This window comes from Homarus americanus, unplaced genomic scaffold (assembly GCF_018991925.1).
Source record: "Homarus americanus isolate GMGI-L3 unplaced genomic scaffold, GMGI_Hamer_2.0 scaffold5434, whole genome shotgun sequence".
NCBI classification, from domain to species: Eukaryota; Metazoa; Arthropoda; class Malacostraca; order Decapoda; family Nephropidae; genus Homarus; species Homarus americanus.
The window spans coordinates 672,065-695,012 of NW_024722814.1; the positions used below are offsets into that span (position 1 = coordinate 672,065).

The 22,948-nt window shown below is 37.4% G+C and overlaps 2 protein-coding genes across 3 annotated transcripts in view; one reads left to right on the forward strand and one right to left on the reverse strand.

Moving 5' to 3' along the window:
• LOC121863155 (zygotic DNA replication licensing factor mcm6-B-like) lies at positions 1-17,984 on the forward strand. Its single transcript, XM_042361645.1, has 16 exons — positions 1-192; positions 1,494-1,637; positions 2,326-2,491; positions 3,966-4,064; positions 6,216-6,364; positions 7,034-7,179; positions 7,421-7,524; positions 8,199-8,370; positions 9,404-9,528; positions 9,868-10,101; positions 11,272-11,439; positions 13,034-13,171; positions 14,180-14,332; positions 14,516-14,675; positions 15,247-15,536; positions 17,442-17,984. Exons 1-16 carry the CDS (start codon positions 101-103, stop codon positions 17,550-17,552), a joined length of 2,451 nt encoding a protein of 816 aa, XP_042217579.1. The 5' UTR covers positions 1-100; the 3' UTR covers positions 17,553-17,984.
• Positions 17,981-22,948, reverse strand: part of LOC121863154 (protein PTHB1-like) — a 21,672-nt gene continuing 16,704 nt past the window's right edge. For both annotated transcript variants that reach the window (XM_042361644.1, XM_042361643.1), the window contains one exon: positions 17,981-21,836. In XM_042361644.1, coding sequence (XP_042217578.1) covers positions 21,481-21,836 — 356 coding nt within the window. In that variant the 3' untranslated portion in view covers positions 17,981-21,480. The remainder of the gene's footprint in view (positions 21,837-22,948) is intronic.

Here is a 22,948-nt window from a genome sequence, read left to right on the forward strand (position 1 = left end):
GGTCACGTGATGATTGTTTCCCGCCAAAAGTGTGTTGTGTGTGGTGTGAGGAGCTGCTGCAGTATACTCCGTTTATTACAAGAACTAACCTACTGACGCCATGGATGTTGCTGAAGCACAGACCGGACAGTCTCACAATAAAGATGAGGTCGGAGATCGTTGTCAGAAGCTATTTCAAGATTTCCTGGAAGAGTAAGTATATATAACATTAAGGTGACTGGCTGTCAGGAGATCTTTTACTGTTATCCTCTTCCCCACTGATCAGCTTGTTAGCCTCTTGGTGAAAAACATGAAAAAACAAGCCATTGCTAATTTATCCCAGAGCCAGAATACGTAAAACATCATAAAGGTGGTATTACTAATTTATTCCCCACCCACTGTGTCAATTTCAGGTGGTAAGAAAGCTTTATTGTTATGGTAAGAAATTTTCTAAAGTTGATGCTAACTGAACACCACTGTCGTTAAGTATTACCGAAATTACAGTCTTTCTATATTTAGATTTTTATGGTTATCTCCAAGCTTTACTCCATCACATAACCTTATTTGAAAGGAAAAGTTCTCATGGCCTGTGTGGTTTTAGCTTATAAGAATTCCCAGGTTAAAGTGCAGATTAATGCTGTCAATGATTCTAGCAAGAACACACTGCTTTTCCACCATAATTTTAGTTGTTAATTGCTAATGACAATGTTCTCTTTTGGGAAAGTGTATTTTTTTATAAATTACTGTTTACTATAATACTGAATTTAGTCGGCGAGCCATGGGAGAGGGAGTGCACATTTCATCGTCTGAATCGTATTACCATGCTATATAATGCATGACCCAACTCTGAAAGAAATAGCATTTCTCCAATAGGGGAATGCGGGTATTCATGTCTAACTAATCTGCTATCATTCTTTTCAGCTGTTTTCGAATCAGTGGGTGATGGGCATGACTATGATGTGATATATCTCGACTTTAGCAAAGCCTTCGACAGAGTCCCCCACGAAAGAATAATAAGAAAAGTGGAGGCTCATGGCATTGGAGGAGGTGCAGGTCCTCCCCGACTTAGGACCTACTCGACTTACGACCACCCTGACATACGATCGCCTCGGTCGTACCAAAATTTTGTCAAATTACGTATTTTCGAGTCCCAACGTCTGTGATTGCACTGTGTACTGACAAAATTTTCGTTTGTAATTCACTTTAAAATGGATGGCAAGCTTAAAAGTGAGAAGAAAAAGAGACACCCATTTTGGGATTTTCCATGTATTATTTAAGCCTTTTCGACATAGACCAATTCGACTTATGACCTGGATTTGGGTCCCTAACCCCGTCATAAGTCGAGGAGCAGCTGTACTGTACAGTGCTTGTACGTATAGAAATAAATTATTACGTGTTGGTGATTGTAGAGGACCCTGGTACCTGTTTTTGTGTATGTAACTAGACGTAGAGTACAGTGCAAACATATTACTGTACCTGGTAGGGAACTTATCCTAACACACCGTTTTCTTCAGGTTTCAGGAGGGAGGTGACATCAAGTATCTGGAGGAAGCTCGGGACTTAGTGAAGCCAGAGCGCAACACCCTGGAAGTGTCTTTTGTTGACATTGACAAGTACAACCAAAATTTAGCTACAACTGTTGTTGAAGAGTATTACAGGTAAATTCTTGGAAATATTGTAGTAGTGTGTAAATAAATTGAGTCTTTTCTTGAGATAATTTTTTTTTATTGGGCATGAGAATTCTAACTTTTGCTTGAATTCTGCCATTTTTTTTACCAAAAGTAATGCTTACGAAAATCATTCAAGAAAAGTATACCCTGTATACAGATGTACAGTATTGTAGTGGGATAACAAGCTGGCACCTCCTCAGCAGTTTATTAGTTCCTGTATAGATTTATTTACACAGGATGAAAATTAATGTACTGTACTGTACAGTATTACAATATAATTAGTCAGGAAAGGCAAGGTGGTTTGATCTACCTTGAGACAGTTTGGACCAAGAGAACCAATACTTTTACTGTATTAAGAGTCTTAGCCAGGGATTTACTGTACTTGGCAGTGGTACATGTCTCAATCATCTCTGTGGCAAAAGTATCAAGCCAACATTTAAACTTTAAGATAGAATGCAGTTATTAGTCTGTTCATCCATGAACTTATGCAAGAAAGCTTTCAAAAGTTTTAGGAAGTTGCTGCATATATTGGGCTGCACTGAACAAACTTTATGGACCCAAAGTGGTTCAAAATATTGAAAGTCTTCAATTATTTTCACATGATGATCAGCCATACACTAACAGGGGATGTGTTGGGTGACAATACTTAATGGTGTTTGTTAATCTTTACCATCAGAGTGTATTCGTTCATGTGCCGGGCTGTGCGGAACTTTGTGCGAGATCATGCAGAAGTTTCAGTAGATAAGGAATATTATGTGAGTCTTATAGATGTTCCCACAAGACACAAGATTCGTGAGCTGTCCACACACAAAATTGGTACTTTGGTTCGCATATCTGGTCAGGTAAGTAAGTGGACTATGGGATGTTCTTATTATGTTATGTGGAGTCAGTCTCCCAGATTATTTTAAGGTTATTTTGGTAACCAAGGTTTATTAAAAAAGAATTAACTGTTGATATCAGACTGATAATTAGCATGCCCAGGGAGGCAGCTCATCCCCCTCTTTTGTAAAGCTATCTTCTTCATTATCAAACAAGAACCAGCCCACTTTCCACCATATACAGTATTGGGGGGAGGGAATGTATCTGTTACACAGTTATTTATTTATTTTATTATTATTATTTGTTTATTTTTTTTTTACGGGAATTAGCCCACCCGGGCACAAGTCGAACAACCCATGACGGGGCCTAGGGGGACGACAAATAAGAACGGAAAGAAATTAAAAATAGAAAAGAAAAAGGTTATATTGTATTAATCTACACCACGAAGATGCCGGAAAACCAGCTTTTTAAAGTGAGACATTGTATGAGTATGGAAACACAGAAGAAGGCAGAGCATTCCACAGTTTGGCTGTGTGAGGAAAGAAGGAGGTACTATAACGGGTTATTCTCGTGTGACCGACATCCACTGGGAAACGGTGGGCACCGCAGGCAAGATGAGTGTTACAAGCCCATGGCCTTGCCGGCGGTACACAGGATGCCAAATTCACTGAACATTGGCCATTAAAGTACCTGTAAAAGAGAGAGAGTGAAGCAACATTGTGGCGAAGAGAAAGGGAAGAAAGATTATCAACTAAAGGGGGAGAGTTAATAAGACAAAATGCCTTTGATTCCACCCTATCTAACAGTTAGACAGAAGAAGAGCCACCCCAGATATGAGAGCAATACTCCAAGTTAGGACGAATGAATCCCTTATATACTTGAAGTAATTGCTCAGGAGTGAAGTAGCTACGGCATCTGTACAGCATTCCTAACTTTCTGGATGCAGCTTTAGCAATGTTGAGGATGTGTGACTTCCATGACATATTAGAGGAAATGGTGTAGCTAGTAGATGGGATTTCTGAATCGGTCTGTGAGTAACATGTTACTGAACTTAGTTAGAAAAGAGGATGAGAGGGTACTAGAAACATTTCAATGCCAATATGATATATACTCTACTAGGGGAGTTGCCATCTACCAAATGAAGGGAAGGTCAATAATAATACAGTAAGAGTACTGGCATTACAAACTCCCCAGCACCATGTAGTCTGTCAGTTGCACTTACTCATCCAGGTGTGTGTTAATGAAAATCCTAGAAAAGGAACAACCAATACAAATAAAGCCAAAGAAGAAGCGATACCTTTTAGCTTCTATAATAGGCACAGCTCAGTTGTGCTAGTTTAATGACCCCACTAATCACCTGAGAGATGTATAAATTTTGGAAGCTCTTTGAGTTGCAGTGGTATTCATTATGAAAAAAATATTTCATGATATTACTTACAGTGCTAAGAATTTGATACATTATATATGTTACAAATGGAAATTGTTATTATATTATAGGTTGTACGGACTCACCCAGTCCACCCAGAGCTTGTTGCTGGAACTTTTGTCTGTCTAGACTGTCAGACGGTCATTAAAGATGTGGAGCAACAGTTTAAGGTAGGTGCAGCATGATCAATTACAGGTAAGCCTATTTTATGAGATTTTTCATCATAAACTGATACTTCAGTACAGTATGTAGTCTTATATTAGAACACAGTATTCGTGCACTGTACCTGGCATTGCTCGTGATTATTTGTTTGGTTTCCATATCCCTATTAATGAATGTGGAAACAATTAAACAGTGTGTAAATCTATGGCAGGCAAAAATCAGAAGGGAGATTAAGTTATTGGACGAGATGACAGTCGGAATTTTTTTGCAAGATGGCAGGTCAATGGGTAAAGAAAACGCTTAAATTCACTATGGTAATGATATTTTTAAATAAATTCAGCCAAAAATAAGGGTTAAAGTTGCTAAAAAGTCACGTGCCTGCGAAAAGCTTTGTGATTGGTTGTGACGTCACAGGTTGGGGGTTAGTTTCCCTGCGGGAGGCAGCCAGCTGTAGTTGTCCAACCTTCTCGGCTGATCGGCTCAGTAAATAAATATTATTAGATAATTAATTGTGCTTTATTGTGCAACACAGTAATACTATTTTGAATATATAAATATTACTAAGCACATAAACTAATTCAATGGATATTAGCTGCCCATACAATAAATTTCATGGTATAAACATTCTAAACAACATTGGTATTATTTTTGGTATTGGTCATCTGGGGAACCTTAAGATTCTAACTATGGAATTAAGTACTTAAAACAATAAAACACATTATCTCTACAGGATTTCTGTCGCAAAACATTTTTTGATCGCATAAGAAAATACAGATCACATGTTAGGTTTGGTTAGGTTATGATGAGTTACAAGGTTAGCCTAACATACATCGGTAAGAGGGGGTAGTAACTCAAAACTAGTGATATCCGATAGAAATGAAGGCATAAATCGTCCATAACACATCACAAACCATCAGAAAAAAAAACAGTCTGCATGTCTAAGTACAGGGATGACCAAAACTTAAAATTTACCCAATATAGCTTATCTCGAATCTAAACATCCAAATACCTATGGTAGTTAAAGTAAAATTTTACTCATTAATTTATATAAATGATGATGCTGTATTATCCCAGTGGTTCATTACTTCTAAATTTACTCCTATCTCCGTCTAGTACTGATATACTGTACTCTGTAAATGCAATGAAAAAAAAAAAAGAGAAAGTCTACCGGGTAAGAATACATGACAGCTGAGCTGATGTGAACATGGGATTTTTTTTTTGTCCGAAAGAACATAAGAATGGAGGAAACTGCAGCGGGTCTATTGGCCCACACTGGGCAGTACCATTTACACTCAACCCCCATCGCTCATATATCCATCCAACCTATGTTTGAAGCTGCCCTTCACGGCATGTTTCTTCACTTAAGAAATGTTCGTGACTTAGATCATAAAAAAACAAAAAACAAAAACACTTAAAACTTATCTGAATGTAGCATTTGGTGTCTGAAGAGACCATTTCTTACTACTACCTCCGACTGCAGCGACAAGTTTGAAACTAGTGACGTCATTGCAAATGGCGGCCCTGTTTCTAGAAAAATTAACTTATCTCGACTATTATAGCAGGACTTTAAACTTTTATTACAAATTAAATATATTGTATCACTACGAATGTGGCAGAGTGTGTTTCATGTGTTTACCCAGAACCGTCAACTCGTCCATTGTGGAGTTAAGACAGTGAGATATTACAGATGGCTCCCAGAGCAAGTGTTACAAATTAAGGTTAAATAATAGTTAGGCTGAGAACCTGTTAACATTAGACCAAGAGCCTGTTATAGTTAGGCTGAGAACCTTTTGTAAGAACATCTCACAATTAGGATGAGAACTTGTTTGATTTGGCTCAAAACCTGCCTTATATTTGCTGAGAACTTATGGCGAGGCCAAGACTCTATTCAAGATGAGCTGGTAACCTTTCATAGTTAAGCTGAGAACCTGCTGTAATTAAGCTGATAATTATTTTTGTAAAGCCAAGAACCTACTGTATTTTAGTATGGCTGAGAATCTGTAATTAGCCCAACCTGTAATATTGAGGGTAAATTAGGGATATTGGTGCTGAATTTAGGATGATATTGAAATGTTTCTCAGAGAAATGTTGGTGATTATAATTAATAATTACAAAACAAATAAGAGGGAGTAATATTAATGACATCTTTTGCTCCTTAGTACACCCAACCCACCATCTGCCGTAATCCTGTATGCAGTAACCGTGCAAGATTCATGCTTGACACAAACAAGAGCCGTTTTGTTGACTTTCAAAAGGTTCGCATCCAGGAGGTTCAAGCTGAGCTGCCAAGGGGGTGTATCCCACGCAGGTAATGGTTTTGATGTGTTTGTGGGTCATGATTGATTGATTTCGATAAGTGTTAGAAATATTTCTATATATTTTTTTTTATTTTCAGTATATTTATAACTCTAATGGTTTATTTTCCCCCAGCGACTCCTCTTGGGCAGCCTCCTGACTTCCTCTCTTACCCTTAGGAGGCCCCCCAATATTTTCTATTTCACTCTTTTTTCAAGACGATGGCTGTCATCATATCACTAGTTGCCTTTTAATTATTCCTTCATTTATGTATTCTTTACCACCCCTTGTGCATCATGCTCTCAGTTTTTGTGTCTTTAAGATGTCAGTGCAACCCTCTATGTTTTCTTAGGTAGACTGACTTGCCCTTGTTTAGTTCTTAGCTAGTTGTACCAAATAAAGTTTAGAAGATTCAGGCTTAATGGTTCACAGTTGGCTTTTAGTTTCAGTGAAGATGAGTATTGTATAGTACAGTAGTTAGTCATATTGTGTGCTTTGTTTTGCTGGCTTGAGATGAATTTTAGGTCACTCAACAGAGGCTTCATTCCAACTAAAATTATTATGGACTGTGTGTTAAGTTCATTAAGAGTTGTATTTAGCGCTGAACCCAACTGTTTAGTCATGATATGATTGAATATTTAGAGTATTTCGTTTTTTAGTTATTTTAATGTTTTCTCTCCAGTGTTGAAATAGTTGTCCGTGCTGAGGCTGTGGAGCGAGCACAGGCTGGTGATCGCTGTGACTTCATAGGAACTTTGATTGTGGTTCCTGATGTTTCTGCACTGAACCTTCCTGGTGCTCGAGCAGAGAGTTCTGCAAGGCATAAAGGTTTGTTGGTTTCTTTTGTAATGAATGGATGTGGAGGAAAATGAGTGGAGATTTTGTGGTAGGAGGACAGGTCAACAAACCTCTGGCCAATTCATATTGATTCCCACAAGAAATTAGTTTGTAATGTTATTACTATTATAAGGGGCATTTTGAATTTATATTATTTCATGATTTGTAAGGCAACATCATGGAAGGTAGCTACTGCATTAGATCTAGTTCTCAATTATTTTACTTTCCTTAGGTGGTGACAGTGAAGGAGTGACAGGTCTTAAAGCACTTGGTGTTCGTGATCTCAATTACCGCTTGGCATTTTTAGCGTGCTCCATCACACCAACCAATCCAAAGGTTAGTCTTACATATATATAGTAATTCAGTTGTCCAGTTAGACTAAAAATGTTCTTCACCGGGCAGTTTTTAGATGAAGCTACTTTACAGAACTAATTGGACTAGCTACAGTATAAAAATGTTACTGATATTGGAGTAGAGAGTAAGAGAATTATCTTTGAATACCATGCTTATAATAATGTGACTTGTATAAGAAGAGCATTATGGAGATGCATGTGATATGATAAATAAAAAATAATTCTAAATGGATCTTAACTTGCAGATGGATAGGATTTAAGATGAAGATGTGTTGGAGTTGCCCTATGTAGAATAGATATCACCTGAGGTCCTCAATGTTGTAGAACACTGTGCATATTCCTCTACGGAAGAGCAAGAACTCTGAGAAACTGGAAAATATGTGAATAAGGGTTTATACTGACAATGATTCTTGTAGTTATTTCAATACATGAAGAACTTTAAGATATTTATATGACTTATGATACAGCTGATTGGAAAGCTTCACCAACAGTTTGGTTAAGGCATATTATCTCCCTAGTATTTATCTATAGCTCTCTCAGTGGTTCAGTTGGGATTCTTTGAATATTTATACTGTACAATACAGTACTGTATATCCATTCTTTTGTTTGGTGGAGATTAGATAGAATAAAGACAATTTCTGTATGTCCTCAAACCAGTTTGGTGGAAAGGAAATTCGTGGGGAAGAGATGACTGCTGAAGGAATCAAGAAACAGATGACAGAGCTGGAGTGGAATAAAGTGTACGAGATGTCACGAGATAAGAACCTTTACCAGAACCTCATATCATCTTTGTTTCCAACTATTCATGGAAATGATGAAGTTAAGAGAGGTAAGCCTTTTGGAATATGTAACTGAGGAAATTACATTATTTCAAAGTTCACTCACTTTACATAGTACAGTATCACAATATATGAACAGTCCACACAGTACTCAATAACCAGTAAAAGTCACAATTAAAACAGCGATCAGAACAATGGAGTATACAGCGATAACAGCGAAGCATGTAAAACTGATCAAACAACAGGTGGGTAGGTGGCATGCAGGTAGCAAAGCAAATGGCAGTAGAGATGTGTACTTGGAGCACAGAATCCCCACAAGCTTCAACTTCTCTCCAAAGATTTCCCCATTGGGTTGAACATCGCTAAACCAAATTTTGACCAATCGTTAAACAAGAAAGGGTTTTAGAAATTTTATATCGTTAACCGAAATATCATGAAGTGAATCAACGCTAAACGAGGGATACCTACAGTACAGGTACTCCTTGACTTACGACCTACTCGACTTACGACAACCCAGACATAAGACTGCCGTGGTCGTATAAAATATTTTTCAAATTACATATTTTCTAGTGCAGGTACCGACGTTAGTGATCGCGCTGTGTACTGACTAAATTTTCGTTTGTAATTCACTTTAAAATGGCTGGCAAGCATAAAAGTGAGAGTTCTCGTGGTGCTGAGAAGAAAAAGAGACACCCATTTTAGAATTCCTATGTATTATTTTTTCATTTTCGACTTACAACCTGGTCGTCGGGACGGAACTCCGTCGTAAGTCGAAGAGAGACTGTATATCTACCCAAATTTATAGTTTAAAAATTATCTTAACAGCTCAAGTGGAGAACAGTTGGAAATATTCCTGCTTGGCCCGGGAATTACTTGCCATTCATTTTGGAACATTGCCTGTTTTTGGAGTGTTCCAGGTACCAGGACTTGAAAACTTTTCAATATATATCAGATTCTTGTTTCACTAAGTCTCATCTTAGCAGTAACCCAATTGTAAATACTGTATGTAATTGTATCAATAATGTTTGACCTGTTTAAAGTTAAATCTCTGTGTCCAGTGTTTTATAGAATATTATAAAACAGGAATCTTACTGATGATGTTTGGAGGGGTTCCCAAGACAACAATGGAAGGTACAACACTTCGTGGTGATATCAATGTGTGTGTTGTTGGTGATCCATCAACTGCTAAATCACAGTTCCTGAAGCAGGTTAGTAGATTATATTCTGTGCTTTCATTTCTGCAGATTGAGTTACCTTTTTGGGGGGGAGGAGGAATTCCAGTAATATTAACTGGTGAATTGAACTACAGTATTATGTTCCGAAAGAAAGTAATGTACAGTTCAGTATATTTAGGTTTGGATACATGCAGTATTATAGTAAATTGCTGGTAGTTTTGATATTGGCTTGAATAAAGCAAATGCTTTCCAGTCAATTTCTACAGTGGATGTACTTTTGAAGTACAGTACTGTATATTGTATATGCAGTACAGTACTATACATAGTATTACCACCATGCTTTTGATTTTAAACTGCACTTCTTTCCTGCAGGTGGCTGACTTCAGTCCACGAGCTGTCTATACTTCAGGTAAAGCATCATCTGCCGCTGGTTTAACAGCAGCTGTGGTTAAAGATGAAGAATCCCATGAGTTTGTCATAGAAGCTGGTGCTCTTATGTTGGCTGACAATGGAGTGTGTTGTATTGATGAGTTTGACAAAATGGATCTCAGAGATCAAGTTGCCATTCATGAAGCCATGGAACAGCAGACCATTTCTATTACTAAGGTAAGATACCTTTAGTAAAAACTAAAGTTTTGCATAACCCTTAGACCCCGAGCATTGTAAGACCCACCAAACCCCCATGCGGGCATACTGTATTTCAGTTAAAAAAAAAAAGTCACCTTAAAATGGGTTAATCAATATAAGAAAAATACCAGAAAAATATATTTACATTCAACTTTCATTGTAGCGTGTTTGGAGAGTTGTCTGGAGTGTTATGAGCAGTGTGGAGCGATTAAAGATGACTTGTTTGAAGCTGCTGCGTACAGCCCACAGCGAGCGGGACGTAAATTTGATACGCAATTGCAGCACAGTTCTTACTTGAAGGCACTTTTATATAATATTTCTATCTTATAGCTGTTACAAAACACAAAATATTTATATTTTCCTCAAAAGAACTATAAAATACTGAACAGTGGGAATATTCTGGCAGCACAAAACTTAACACCATTTTCTTATAATTATTTTCAAATATATATACCCCCTGTACAGGTATACTATTTACATGTACTTCTACTGAGTTTAGAACTTCTTGATTGTGTGGAAGTCTTTGGAACATAGAATGCACAAGGCAACTCCACACTTCTTGCACCAAGTTGCAACACCTAGGCATCGTGGTTCATAGTGACCGGTGGTAACGGGAAGGAGCGCCAATCTGTAAGCCCATCACTGTCCTCAAAGACCTCAACAAAATCAACATCATCTGGGTACTGTTTCCTTACTATCATTGTCTTCATCACCCAATACTGTATCAATGCCACTCAAATCAAGCAACTCTTAACAAACAGCGCTGCTGTCAAGCAAATGCCTTCACTTACACTTGGATGTGGGGGCGTAAGGTGGTTCATAAGTGAGATCTAAGGACGTGCATCCCTCACAATATCTGGCGGGTAACTGACTATGAGGCACAAGTCTTGAGACAGATACATAGGAATTGGGTTACCAATTACACAAATATCCCATACAGAGTATTTCCTCCCGCCTGGACATTCAAAATATGCTGCGAAGTAAGGTGTTCAGGAACATCATCCAGGGTTTAAGGGTTAAGGTTGGAGGAAACTTGTGTGTGGTTGCAAAAGCACCTTTATTTTCAAGTTTTGTGTGGTTTTGGAGACTGGGTGCTAGTTTTTAAAACATCAGTTGATTTCATTTAACTTTTATTTTCTTATCTTCCAGGCTGGTGTAAAAGCTACACTGAATGCTCGTACTTCAATTTTAGCTGCTGCCAACCCTATTGGTGGCCGCTATGACCGAACCAAGTCTCTTCGTCAAAATATTGCACTTTCAGCTCCCATCATGTCCCGTTTTGATCTTTTCTTTATTCTTGTGGATGAATGTAATGAGGTAAGTTGTTTTATTCTTACCATAAATCCTTTAGCTACTGTATATAGAATGTTAAATTTAGAACCTAGCTGTTCTGGTTAATTAATTAACCAAGGATGACAATGTTACAGCAGGATGCAAAAATGGGATATGCAAGGGAACCAAATATCCTTCTGGTATTCCTGGATGTGGTCGGAAATCTCATCCCCCTCGCAGTCTTCCGACACAGGTTCCGTCGGTAACAGGAACGTTTTTCTATTGGGTAGAATGATCCAGAACCAAATTGCACCCTTAGAGATGCATCTACCAGCCCAGGCTAGTGGGAGGAACTCGTGTGGTTGATAGAGCTGGTCCACTGTTCCCGCATTTCTGCTTATGAGAGGGGTGCTCTCAGTGTGAGATACAGCTGAGACGAAGGGGTTGTGCCAGCACAGGGATGTTAATTTAGTGCGAAAAACCACGAGAGGGATATTATGGACTCCCTTGTGGGACTTTGTTGATAAAATAAGAAGTACAGTACAGTAAGGCCTCGCTTAACCCGTAAGCCCTGGGTTAGGGTGCTGCTGTTAGTAACTCCTCCATGCGGGGATAAATCGAGAAAAAAAAACAAATTTTCCCAAAATGATAAAAAACAAAACAAATAAATAAATAAAATGAAAAAATAGGCGGACATTCTGGAACGTCACCTGGGGCCTAAGGGTTAACATCGAGTTTACGTTCCTGAAAACGCAACGTTATACAAAATAAGTGGATCAATTTTCCCCATAAGAAATAGATAAAATATGGGAGTTACGTTCCTGGGCCTCCCTTTGCCTCATGAAATACATTACTGTACATATACAGAAATTCAATGGCATTTTTATAGAAAATAGTATACTGTATATATAAGTAAACTCAATAATTTTGTATTGTACTCTCTGATGGATGGAGGTGGTGGAGTGAGTGTGTGGTGGGTATTGGAGTGGAGGAGGGTGGTGAGTCACTGAGACCCGGCGGGTGGCTCCTCCTCCCAGTTTAAAACCTCCATTTTCATAGCAAGACTAATGGTCTTTTGTTGCTTCTTCACAACATTAGCACTTGGAAGCCATTTCGAATGGTTAGAGTACAGTATTTAGAGCAAAAACATTTAAGCACACACGAATGATGTGGAAGTTTAACAGAGACCGGCTTGGTGTCACTTGGGGATGCTGTGACGTTCCGCTAGTGAGAGGTAGCGCACCGAGCCGAGAGCTAAGCTCGGCCAGACGAGAGAGGGTGATGTGCCATAATAAGTAGTTCGTGACGACACAAAAACGACTTTAAATTGAGTCGTCGGGACGTTAAATGAATTATTGGTATCTAAAGAGTAGCGACGTAGTACCTAAACAACGTTAGGCTGGATTTACTGTATGTATTTTTTGCTTTAATGGTTTGTTCAACAGATGAAATTGATTATCTGAGGTAGAAATACTGTACAGTACATTGAATATCTAGAGGTCCTCTGTTGGTATCTGCATGAAGGTGGGAGTACATGGACTTTTAAGCTTTGTCATTGTCATAGTATGTTACTATGGTTCTAAAATGTAACTGATCCACTTTACTGTAAATTGAGACTTAATATCCACATGACTTTCAGGTAACAGATTATGCAATTGCACGAAGAATTGTTGATTTACACAGCCGTAACGAAGAGAGCATTGACAGAACGTATGCTCTTGAGGAAATTCAGCGCTATATCATGTTTGCTCGTCAGTTCAAACCAAAAGTTAATAAGGCAAGTTGATATTGTTTTTAGAATTGTAGAAGTTATTGCTTATGTGTTTTTGTCAACAAATAAATCCATTATAGTTATAAAAAACAGTATTAATAAAAAAAACTTGCATTGCAATTTATATTACATTCAAGTTGTGATTTTTTTTTTTTTTTTCATCTCCCACCACCTGTGTTGGGAGGGAATAGAAATAATGTGTGCGCCTGCTTGTGTGTCTGACTTTGTGGCATTATAACTCAAGTCATAGATTACAATGAGTTTTAACTAAACTTGGATTGTATATACTACTGTATATCACAAGGTTGCAAATGTAATCAGTGTTTTCCATCATTATTGTCCTGTAGCCTGGATCCTTTGGTCTTTACTGTGATGCAGTGGTGAGCATTTGTTCCTTATTTTAGGAGATTTAATCTTCATTTACCCTTCTGGCCCTATTTCTGAAGGATGAACACCATAATTGTTTTAAGAATTCAACACAATTTAAAACATCACTTGTGACATAATGGTAGATCCCAAGTTATTTGAGGGATAAATGGAATTGTAAAATAAAAAGATTGGGGAAGGGATAAAAGGAATAGAAAGGGTGAAGAAGATAAATTTTGATGGGCAGCCTAGAGGCTCTACTGTTGTGACAGCCACCTCAGGGGGTAACACTCTAGGGCAGGGGTCACCAAACTACGGCCCGCGGGCCGAATCCGGCCCGCCGACGGTACTTGAATTTGCTTGATAAAACGTATGGAACACGAGACGTTGTGATACAATTTAAATATTATGTGGCCTGCGCTCGTCATTCTTTCAGTTATCCGGCCCATTGTGAAAAAAGTTTGGTGACCCCTGCTCTAGGGGAATGAAGTGTTGCAAATATGAAGTTACTTATTTCATAAGACTTAATTAGGTAGAATTAAGAGATTATGGTACTGCAAATGTGCCATGTATTGTCAAAATGATGGTGAAACCAGGTAGATTCTTTTGGTGTGATGTACAATTTTTATTGTTTTAATGTATTTCCAGGAAGCTAGCGAGTATCTTGTAGAGCAGTACCGCAATCTTCGCCAGCGTGACTGTTCTGGAGCTGCCAAATCATCATGGCGCATTACAGTTCGGCAGCTTGAGTCCATGATTCGATTGTCTGAGGGGATGGCCAGAATGCATTGCTCAGATGAGGTGGGAACATCTATTTCTGGTGGCATTTTGTTTACATGGAGCACACATTGATCATCTGGAATAATAGTATCTGGTTTCAGGATCATTAGCACTAATTTTATATCCTTAATTTGCATATATTTGGATATACTTAACTGTATTGTACTGTATTCAGTGTGCAGTAGGATAACAACCCTTTTACAGGTCCAACCAAAGCACGTTAAAGAAGCTTTCCGTCTGCTTAACAAGTCCATCATTCGTGTGGAACAACCAGATGTTCACCTGGAGGATGATGAGGAGGAGCAGGAAGTAGATGAGCCCATGGAAACAGATGAGAACAGGGCTCCCAATGGTCAAGTTAATGGTATGTTGCATCCACATAAGTGTTTGTAATCTAGAGCTATTTCTTGTCTGGTCATCCTTCTGTTAGAGGAATTCTGGTTGTAGAAGTTCACACATACAGAACTTGTAAATTATGACCTCTAAATATGGGATAATATGGCAAACAAAATTTAACAACAAAGACATAGGTAAATTTTCAATGCCCTGTATTTTGAATGTGACCACATGGTGAACTTTGATTGTTTTAAGTTCAGTGGACTCTTTGATTTTCACAGTCTCAGTATTTTCTGACTACACAATGTCACTCTTGGATGTAAAACTGGAAGTGTTACAGCAGTTTGGTGAGTGAGGGGAGACAGATGACCATACTGCCAGTAACTTTTATCCTTTGCTCTCCTTTCTTTGTCTTCCTTTTTTATCCTTTACTCTTCTTTCTTAGTCATGCTTCCTTACTTCATCATCATCTTAATCTGTTTCATTTCTTCTTATTCTTTATCAATGTGTTTCTTTACCTTTTCTTTTATAGTAGGAAAGATATCATTAAGGAGGTAAATCTGAGGTCAACTACAATTAATTATTTATCGGTGTTGTAGGTGTAAATGGTGGTGATGAAGATGGAGCAACTTCAGATGCTCTCAAGAAGAAAAAGATGAAGCTCTCATACGAATCGTACCGCAGCATGTCCAACCTGCTGGTGATGCACATGCGCAAGGAGGAGAACCTCATGGAGGAGGAGGAGGAGGAATCAGAGACTGCTGGCTTGAAAAGATCAGCTATTATAAACTGGTACTTAAATGAGATCAGTGGCGATATTGAGTCGGAGGCTGAACTGATAGAAAAGAAGATGATTGTTGAGAAGGTTCTTGACAGACTGACATATCATGTAAGTTATTTGTATAATTCTTGTACTGTATTATTATTCACCAAACTTCCATCACTCATCCTTATACCCCTCTTATTGCAACACTCATGGAATTATTAATCAACAACCGTGGTGATGTTACATATCCTTGAAGTAGCCCGTTTTTCATAAGTAACCAGTATCCCTGCTCCTGAAAAACTTTCAGGCAAATGTATATGACCAAGTACTGTACAGTGGTCCTTCGGTTAATGAACACAATTCGTTTCAGAGGGTCGTTTGTTAACCGAATCCATTGTTTCAATGGGATATTGGGTAATTGGTTCCAGCTCACCGAAAAGTTCATACAAAGTAAAAAAAATGCAGTAAAGTACACTTACTTTGAGGTGTGTATGTAGAAGGTTCCTGGTTGATGATGATGATGGGAATTAGAAGTGGGGGTGGAGGAGAAGAGAAGGAAGTGGGGATGGAGGAGAAATCACCTTTCAGAGGACCCATGCTTGATGCCCTCATTTCACCAATAAAATTTTAAGTTCACTAGGTGTAATTCAAGATTATTTTATTTAAATCAACACTGCTCTCCGCTATATATTATCAATATGTTACCTAATTTTCAGAATGACCAATAATTTCAATGTAAAAATGTAAAAATATTGAAGACACCAACAAAATAGATATTCACTCCACTGTCAACAAAGCCCAACTAACCCCTGGTGGCTGAGTCAAGCATCTGATGGGCACACAAAAAACTAGTTCCCTGTACTGCATATATTATCAATTTGTTAAATAAATGTTAAAATGACTAATAATTTTAATATAAAAAATGCAAAAATATTAAAGAGCACAACTTTCTTGATATTTACTCCACTGGAAACGAATGAAAACATAGAACAGATTACTGAATTGGCAGACTAGCCCATCAGCTGATGCTCACAACAAAACGTGATGTCGTAAGGATTTCGTTAATCGAAGTTTTGTTCGTTAACCGAATTGAAGATCCTTATGGGAGGTAATTCGTTAACCGGAATTTCGGTAATCGGGCTGTTTATTAACCGAGGGACCACTGTATAGAACTAAAAATGAGAAATGGCAACATTTCTTGAAGAAGGTATAAATTCAATTACAGTGGTCCCTCGGTTAAGCTTATACACGTTCTATTAGCTTTTGAACCAACACAACCATCACCTGTTCTCTTGCTCATGTTGAATGGGGATGCAAAAATGCTGTAAGAAACTCGAGAAAGTTTTTCTCCCTATTCCAGATGCGTGAAAACAAAAGGCGTGCCAAGTTCCAACTGTTGTTTACCACCCATTAGCCAGGCAGCTTCTTTGTGCAAGGCACTCTTCATTTTTTTTACAGTATTTTTTTGTTTTTATAATGCTGTACTGTACATATCGGGATTGTTATTATTTATATGAAAATGTAATTTTATTTTATTTTTATTATATTTTCGTCGTAAATACGAATGAAATAAGGACGTAAATTGAATTGGGTCCTAAATTAACTAGGGTTTTAAATATGAAAGTTGTTGGTCGAACCATTGTTATCGGAGGCTTTATATTGTAACAGTGAAAATGGATAAAGGTGGGTAATGTTCAGTTATGTCTCCATTATTGTAGCTCTATCCAGCCCACTAGGGTTATATAGGATGAGCCTAAGGGGACCAGGGTTAGTGCAATTTTGAGCTTTTAGTTTGAATTCTTGGACAAAATAGTATACAATGACACTTTCGATGAACAGGGTACTTTGATAAGGTCTTTCTCTTCAAACTGAAACTACTGTAGATGGTTAATATTCTTAAGTGAAAAGTTCCCCATTCATGACTCTCAGCCATTTAAAGGAATTGTATTGTGTATTCTCAGATGGGCAGAGTTCATAAAAAGTTATTTATTTTGTCATTACCTTGCTCACCACCTTTTATGTCCACAGGATCAAGTAATTATCCCCTTGACACGTAGTGGACTCAAGGGCACTGCATCAGTGGCTGAAGACGAAGACCCAACGCTTGTTGTACATCCTAATTATCTCCTTGATTCTTAAAGCAAAACGAACAAATGTAATCTACACGAGTATGATTATATATATACTATGTATAAAATATTACTGACCCAAATATAGTCTCATCTAAAGACCGAAGTCATCCCAAATTTTTTCTAAGCTCATTTTTATGTCCTTTGAAGAGTAGTGTATAGCTGGGATTTATTAGTAATAATTTTTTTAAATTGTAAAATAAAAATAAAAGGATAATCTTGAACAAAACCTCTTCTTACATTATTCAGTTACTCTCAGTGCTGGAATATCAAATACTGTACTTTGCATTGTACATTATTGCTTTCCACTGTTTAATGTTCCTCCCCGAGAAAAAATAAATACAGGTATGCTAAAAAATTTGAAATGGTAAGACTATGTTAAACTAGTACTGTATAAGAAAAAGTATCGTATATACTATTTGTTAATAAAATATAAAGCATACAGCCTCTTTTATTGATGTATACATAAAAAATTATGAAGTTGCAGATTGAATAGTTTAACATCAACTGCAGTTTACTACAGGTAGCAAAACTGATGTCCTGTAGTGGTTAGCAGCCTCACCTTGCAAGCAAGAGGACCTAGGTTCAATTCTTGAATAGGGTGGAGGTAAGGTATGTAACCATGCATTATTTGTTTCACATCACTAGTAATTGGCAACCTGCACAAACTGTTTAGGCAAGAATAAAGGAACAAGGATATATGAATTGTGTGCACCAGTAAGCATTAATATAAAAAAAAATGGTTTTATTCTGAAAAACCATTTTATGGCAGAGCCTGGAAAAAGGCAGTGGTCAATATACCAGAGATCCAGTATACAATCAGACCTCTTGTAACAGAAAGGGTACCTTCTTGGGGAGTGTGTGCTAAGCCATTAAACCATTAAAAGATGTCAATATTACATGGTGTCTATAGAAATTCTTACTCTATAATTGCTACAAGAAGGCTTCCTTGCATAACGGTAATGGCTCTGCAGATGTTATTAAGGCTTTTTTTATAAGTAAAATAAAAATATTGTTTAAGTAAATATTTTTTAAACCTGACTTTAATCAACACTCACCAGTTAATTTTGTTGTAGCTTGCTGTGTTGTTTTACCATCAATCCCCAACTGCCTCAATTTTCCATATCACTTGTATTTTCACATCCATACTATAATTAAGTTTCTTGCTTGGTCACTTTGGCAGCTTTACCAACACATGTGCTTCCAGGCTGTCTTCCAGATATAACGGGCCTAAAATTTCACTAAACGCATATAGGAGACTGCAAAAAAGAGGAAAGCTAGAGAAAGAACTGATATGAGCTTTGGTGGGCAGCTAGGAAAACTCAAATAATATTAGAATGCATTATGTTTTCACTGAGTGTTACCCATCGGGGTAACTGTTTGCCTTTTCTGATAGTGCTGCAATTGCAAACACATATTCACAATGTAAATTACAATACCAGATTTTACACACTGGTCTTATATTAATTACAATTGTACAGTACAATACTATATTTTGTCTTTAGTATGGCTTAAACAGGCTTTTATGAACCTAACCATCAACGCTAACATTGTGATAATAAATTGAGTTCCGAGTTCCAAATGAACACATGAAAAAAAATATTTGGAATGCAACCAGTGAGTACCATTCCACTAAGCTGACCCGGGGTGATCACTAGGGTCAGATATTACACAGGCAGGCAGGTAACTTGGGGAGTTACAACCCTGCCTTGCTAGCTAAGAGACCATTTGGAAGTCTTACATATAATGCCTAGTTATTACTCTAAAAGTGGGTTGGCAATAGGAAGGGCATCCAGCCATAGACCTTGCCTCAAATTTGCCTGAAAGCAAACCATGCCATAAGGCATTCTCGGCTATCCCAAGCAAGTACTGTATGGAAAATGGCTGTTAAACATTGATGATGAGGCTCAGAATTACTCCCTGATCTCAAAAGCTTTCAGAATCACAAAACTTAAAAATTTCAGCACCAATTGCAAAGGGTATCTAAGATCTTTCAGGTCTGGATCAGGTTATCATGAGTTTCTCCACCTACACCTACTCAGAAGATTCTAAAGCTCCACCTACACCTACTCAAAAGCTTCTAAAGCCCCAGGGATCTACACCAAAATCATTTAAAAGGAGTCAATGTGTCTCCACTGTTATATCCCCATCTCCTATGGTTGAAATTGACCCTGCACCCCTTCCCTTTTCTCCTGTGGGAAAATTACATGAACATGGTTTATACTAATATTGGAAGATTATCGATGAGTGGGCCCCATAACCCCCACAGTCTATTCAGTGCAGTGTGGCTAGTGCTGCACTTGACTGCCTTCACTTTCCCAATTTAATCAGGTAACCATTACAGATGAATCTACTGGAGAAGCCCTGAGCACAAACCAATGATCTTTAGAACAGGAGGCAAGAACTGCATCCACTAAGGGCCAACACCCCTGCTCTCATTTACTGTATATAAGTAAAAGAATGCCATTTAACTGTGAACTTGTATCAGACTGGTGTCAACACTCAGACACCTCAATGACTAGGACAGACTAGAATGTTTACAATTGCCTATTTTATACTAGACATAGAAAGGGGTGATTTAATGGAAACACAGTACTGTATATAAGTACAGTACCTCTATAGGCACTATTCAAATCATATGTACAATCAAAGACAAAAGTTTTGTCGTGGTTTTGTCCAAAGATTAAATATAACTCGTGAAACACTATGAGAGCCCGACCACAAGGCAAAGCGCACCAAAAGTTTAACCCTTCGGCATGTTTTCACCAAATTTCACTTAAAGACTTTTTTCTTTTATTGTACATATCTGGAATTTGCTGATGACCACTCCATGCCAGGTCATAGACTCAGGTTAAAGCAGCAATCAACACAGAAAACTGTCAAGTTAACTTCTTTAAAGCAAGTTGGGAAATTGTGGAATAATATATCACAAAATGTTGTGAGAGCACAAATGTGTTAACTCTTTGAGGTCTAACACTTGACTAACACGGTTACATTCTCAGAGATACTTAAAAACCTGTGCAAGTCCACTACCTGTCAAAAGTATATAACAGAAATTACCAACCACCTGATCAGATAATAAGCTGATAAGTGTTGAAGAGGATAAGTTAAGATTACAGTACAGAAAGACACAGATGCACACACAAACACACACACTGATTGCTATGTTTTTTAATGCCCTGAGTGGGATCTGAGGGATAATAATATATATTAACTTTCTTTTTTGAATAAACTGAGTGATAAATCACTAAATATGATTAATGGTTTAATACATCTATGAGACTCATTCTAACAATCCCCAAAATTAGAATTTTCAGTGTAACATATTCATAACATTTCATGGTTTGCAAGATAAATTATGGTAGATGAATCCTAACAAATTAATCATAATAAGAAATGTAGAGTATTTATGTTTGAAGGTGACCATTTGCTTTGAATTCATATGATGAAAATTTCTTTAAGAAAAATGAGAGATTTGTTTACTAGATTCTTGATCTTACTTCCTTTATGCTTCAACAGTTCAGGATATCCATTTTGTGACATTAAATTAGTAGCGAACATATCAAAGCAATTTACTCCCTTGACAATTACACTGATATTTCATTATACATGTACTGTATAATATTACTACAAATTTTAAATATTTTGTTTCTATTATAATACAGTAAGTGCACTGTCATCATTCCAGGCTGGTCTACCTCAGTGAATGAGTGACTATTCTTGAGCTTAATGTGCCTAGTAATCTTTCCTGTAACTCTAAACCAAACCTGAGACATACCTTTAATTCTTTGGTTATATAACTTCAGTAATTGTAGTTTATAATCTATACCACTATATAAACTGTATAGTAATATATTCAGCTTTGTACAGTACATCATAAGAGCAATGTACTGTACCAACTTGACTGTACATGTTGCTCTCATGAGTCAGGGTAGCATTTACCATGAATCATCACCATCATCTACTGAAAAAATATCTGCTGGACTCTCAATAATGTTCTCCTTAATGGGGTCTTTGACAATTTTCAGATTTTCAGTAAGTATCTTTGTGGACTCAATCAAAGTTTGCTCTTGTGGTGGTGATGAGTCAGCTTCCTCACCACTAGGACTATGTATAGCATTGTCCTCATTGTCCTCAGTGGTAGAGTCATCTGGAAGACTACCAATACTGCTCTGATGAATAAAACTGGTGCTATTCTCATGACTTCTGGAATTTACATCACTGTTCCCATCTGTGAACAAGTCTTGAGAGGACATACTTGTAGGCTGGGCATCATCAATTATACTTGATGGCTCTAAAATAAAAAGAATGATCCTCATTTACAAGTTGATGGGTCAATATTAAAAGTACAATGTTCATTATATTTTATCTTTCCCATCATCTTATTTCTGTTCTGGCTACTATATCTACTAAAATTATAAAGTATTTATATTTCTAACCACTACAGTCAGTACTTAAAAAACAAAATACAATGCTGTAACCTTTAAGAGTTTAGAGAGACACAAAGATAAATGCAGAAAGGAATTAGACAATTAAACAGGAGCCATAACTGTGGCAAATATTTAAAGAAAATATTAACGGGTAAACTCAACCATGATATTACTGACAAAATGAATAATTGTACATCATGATTCAATTCAATCTAAGGTTTCCTTACCCAAGTTATTGAACACACACAACATTTGTAGGGATGTGTGGATGGACAAATTTCATAGCAAGAGTCCAAAGAAAAAATTAAGTCAATATTCAAATGGTAATCCAGTACAGCACAGTAAGTCCTCACTTAACATCGGGGTTACATTCCTGAAAACGCGACGTTATATGAAACAATGTTAAGCGGATCAATTTTCACCATAAGAAATAGATAGCAGGTAGTAGGCAGCTATCAAACAGGGAGGTACTACCACCTGGGAAGATATTGGAAGCATAATGTGTTGTCTAATAGACCCTGCTGCCATATGGCATCACAAAAATTGTGACCAAGTCCCAGGTTGCTGATCTGACTTTCAGCCTCATTTAAACACAATTGCAGGGTTTCAATTGTTTCTCTTACCATTGACAACACAACATACATACAGTACTGTATATTGTTTCTCACTATTGATCTTTTTTCATTTTTTATTTCTTTATGGTTCTTTATTGTTGTTATTATTATTATTATTATTATTATTATTACATTTTTGCCCCCCAGGCCCCGATGCGGGTCAGTGACCTGTGCCCGGGTGGCTAATCCCCAAAAAAAGAGATAAAATATGGGAGTTACATTCCTGAGCCTCCCTTTGCCTGAAATATATTACATATACAGAAAATTATTGCTATTTCTATAGAATATAGTGCATGCATATACAACTACCAAGTTTGTATGGGTACTCACCGATGGTCGGAGGTGGCAAAGAGATTGTATGG

What these genes read in the sequence shown, in the direction of transcription:
- LOC121863155 (XM_042361645.1), top strand. Translation starts at nt 101, where the DNA reads ATGGATGTTGCTGAAGCACAGACCGGACAGTCTCACAATAAAGATGAG. An exon ending in AGGGGGTGTATCCCACGCAG is followed by an intron (nt 6,365 to 7,033) that starts GTAATGGTTTTG and finishes TTTTCTCTCCAG; the next exon opens with TGTTGAAATAGTTGTCCGTG. An exon ending in TCCCAATGGTCAAGTTAATG is followed by an intron (nt 14,676 to 15,246) that starts GTATGTTGCATC and finishes TCGGTGTTGTAG; the next exon opens with GTGTAAATGGTGGTGATGAA.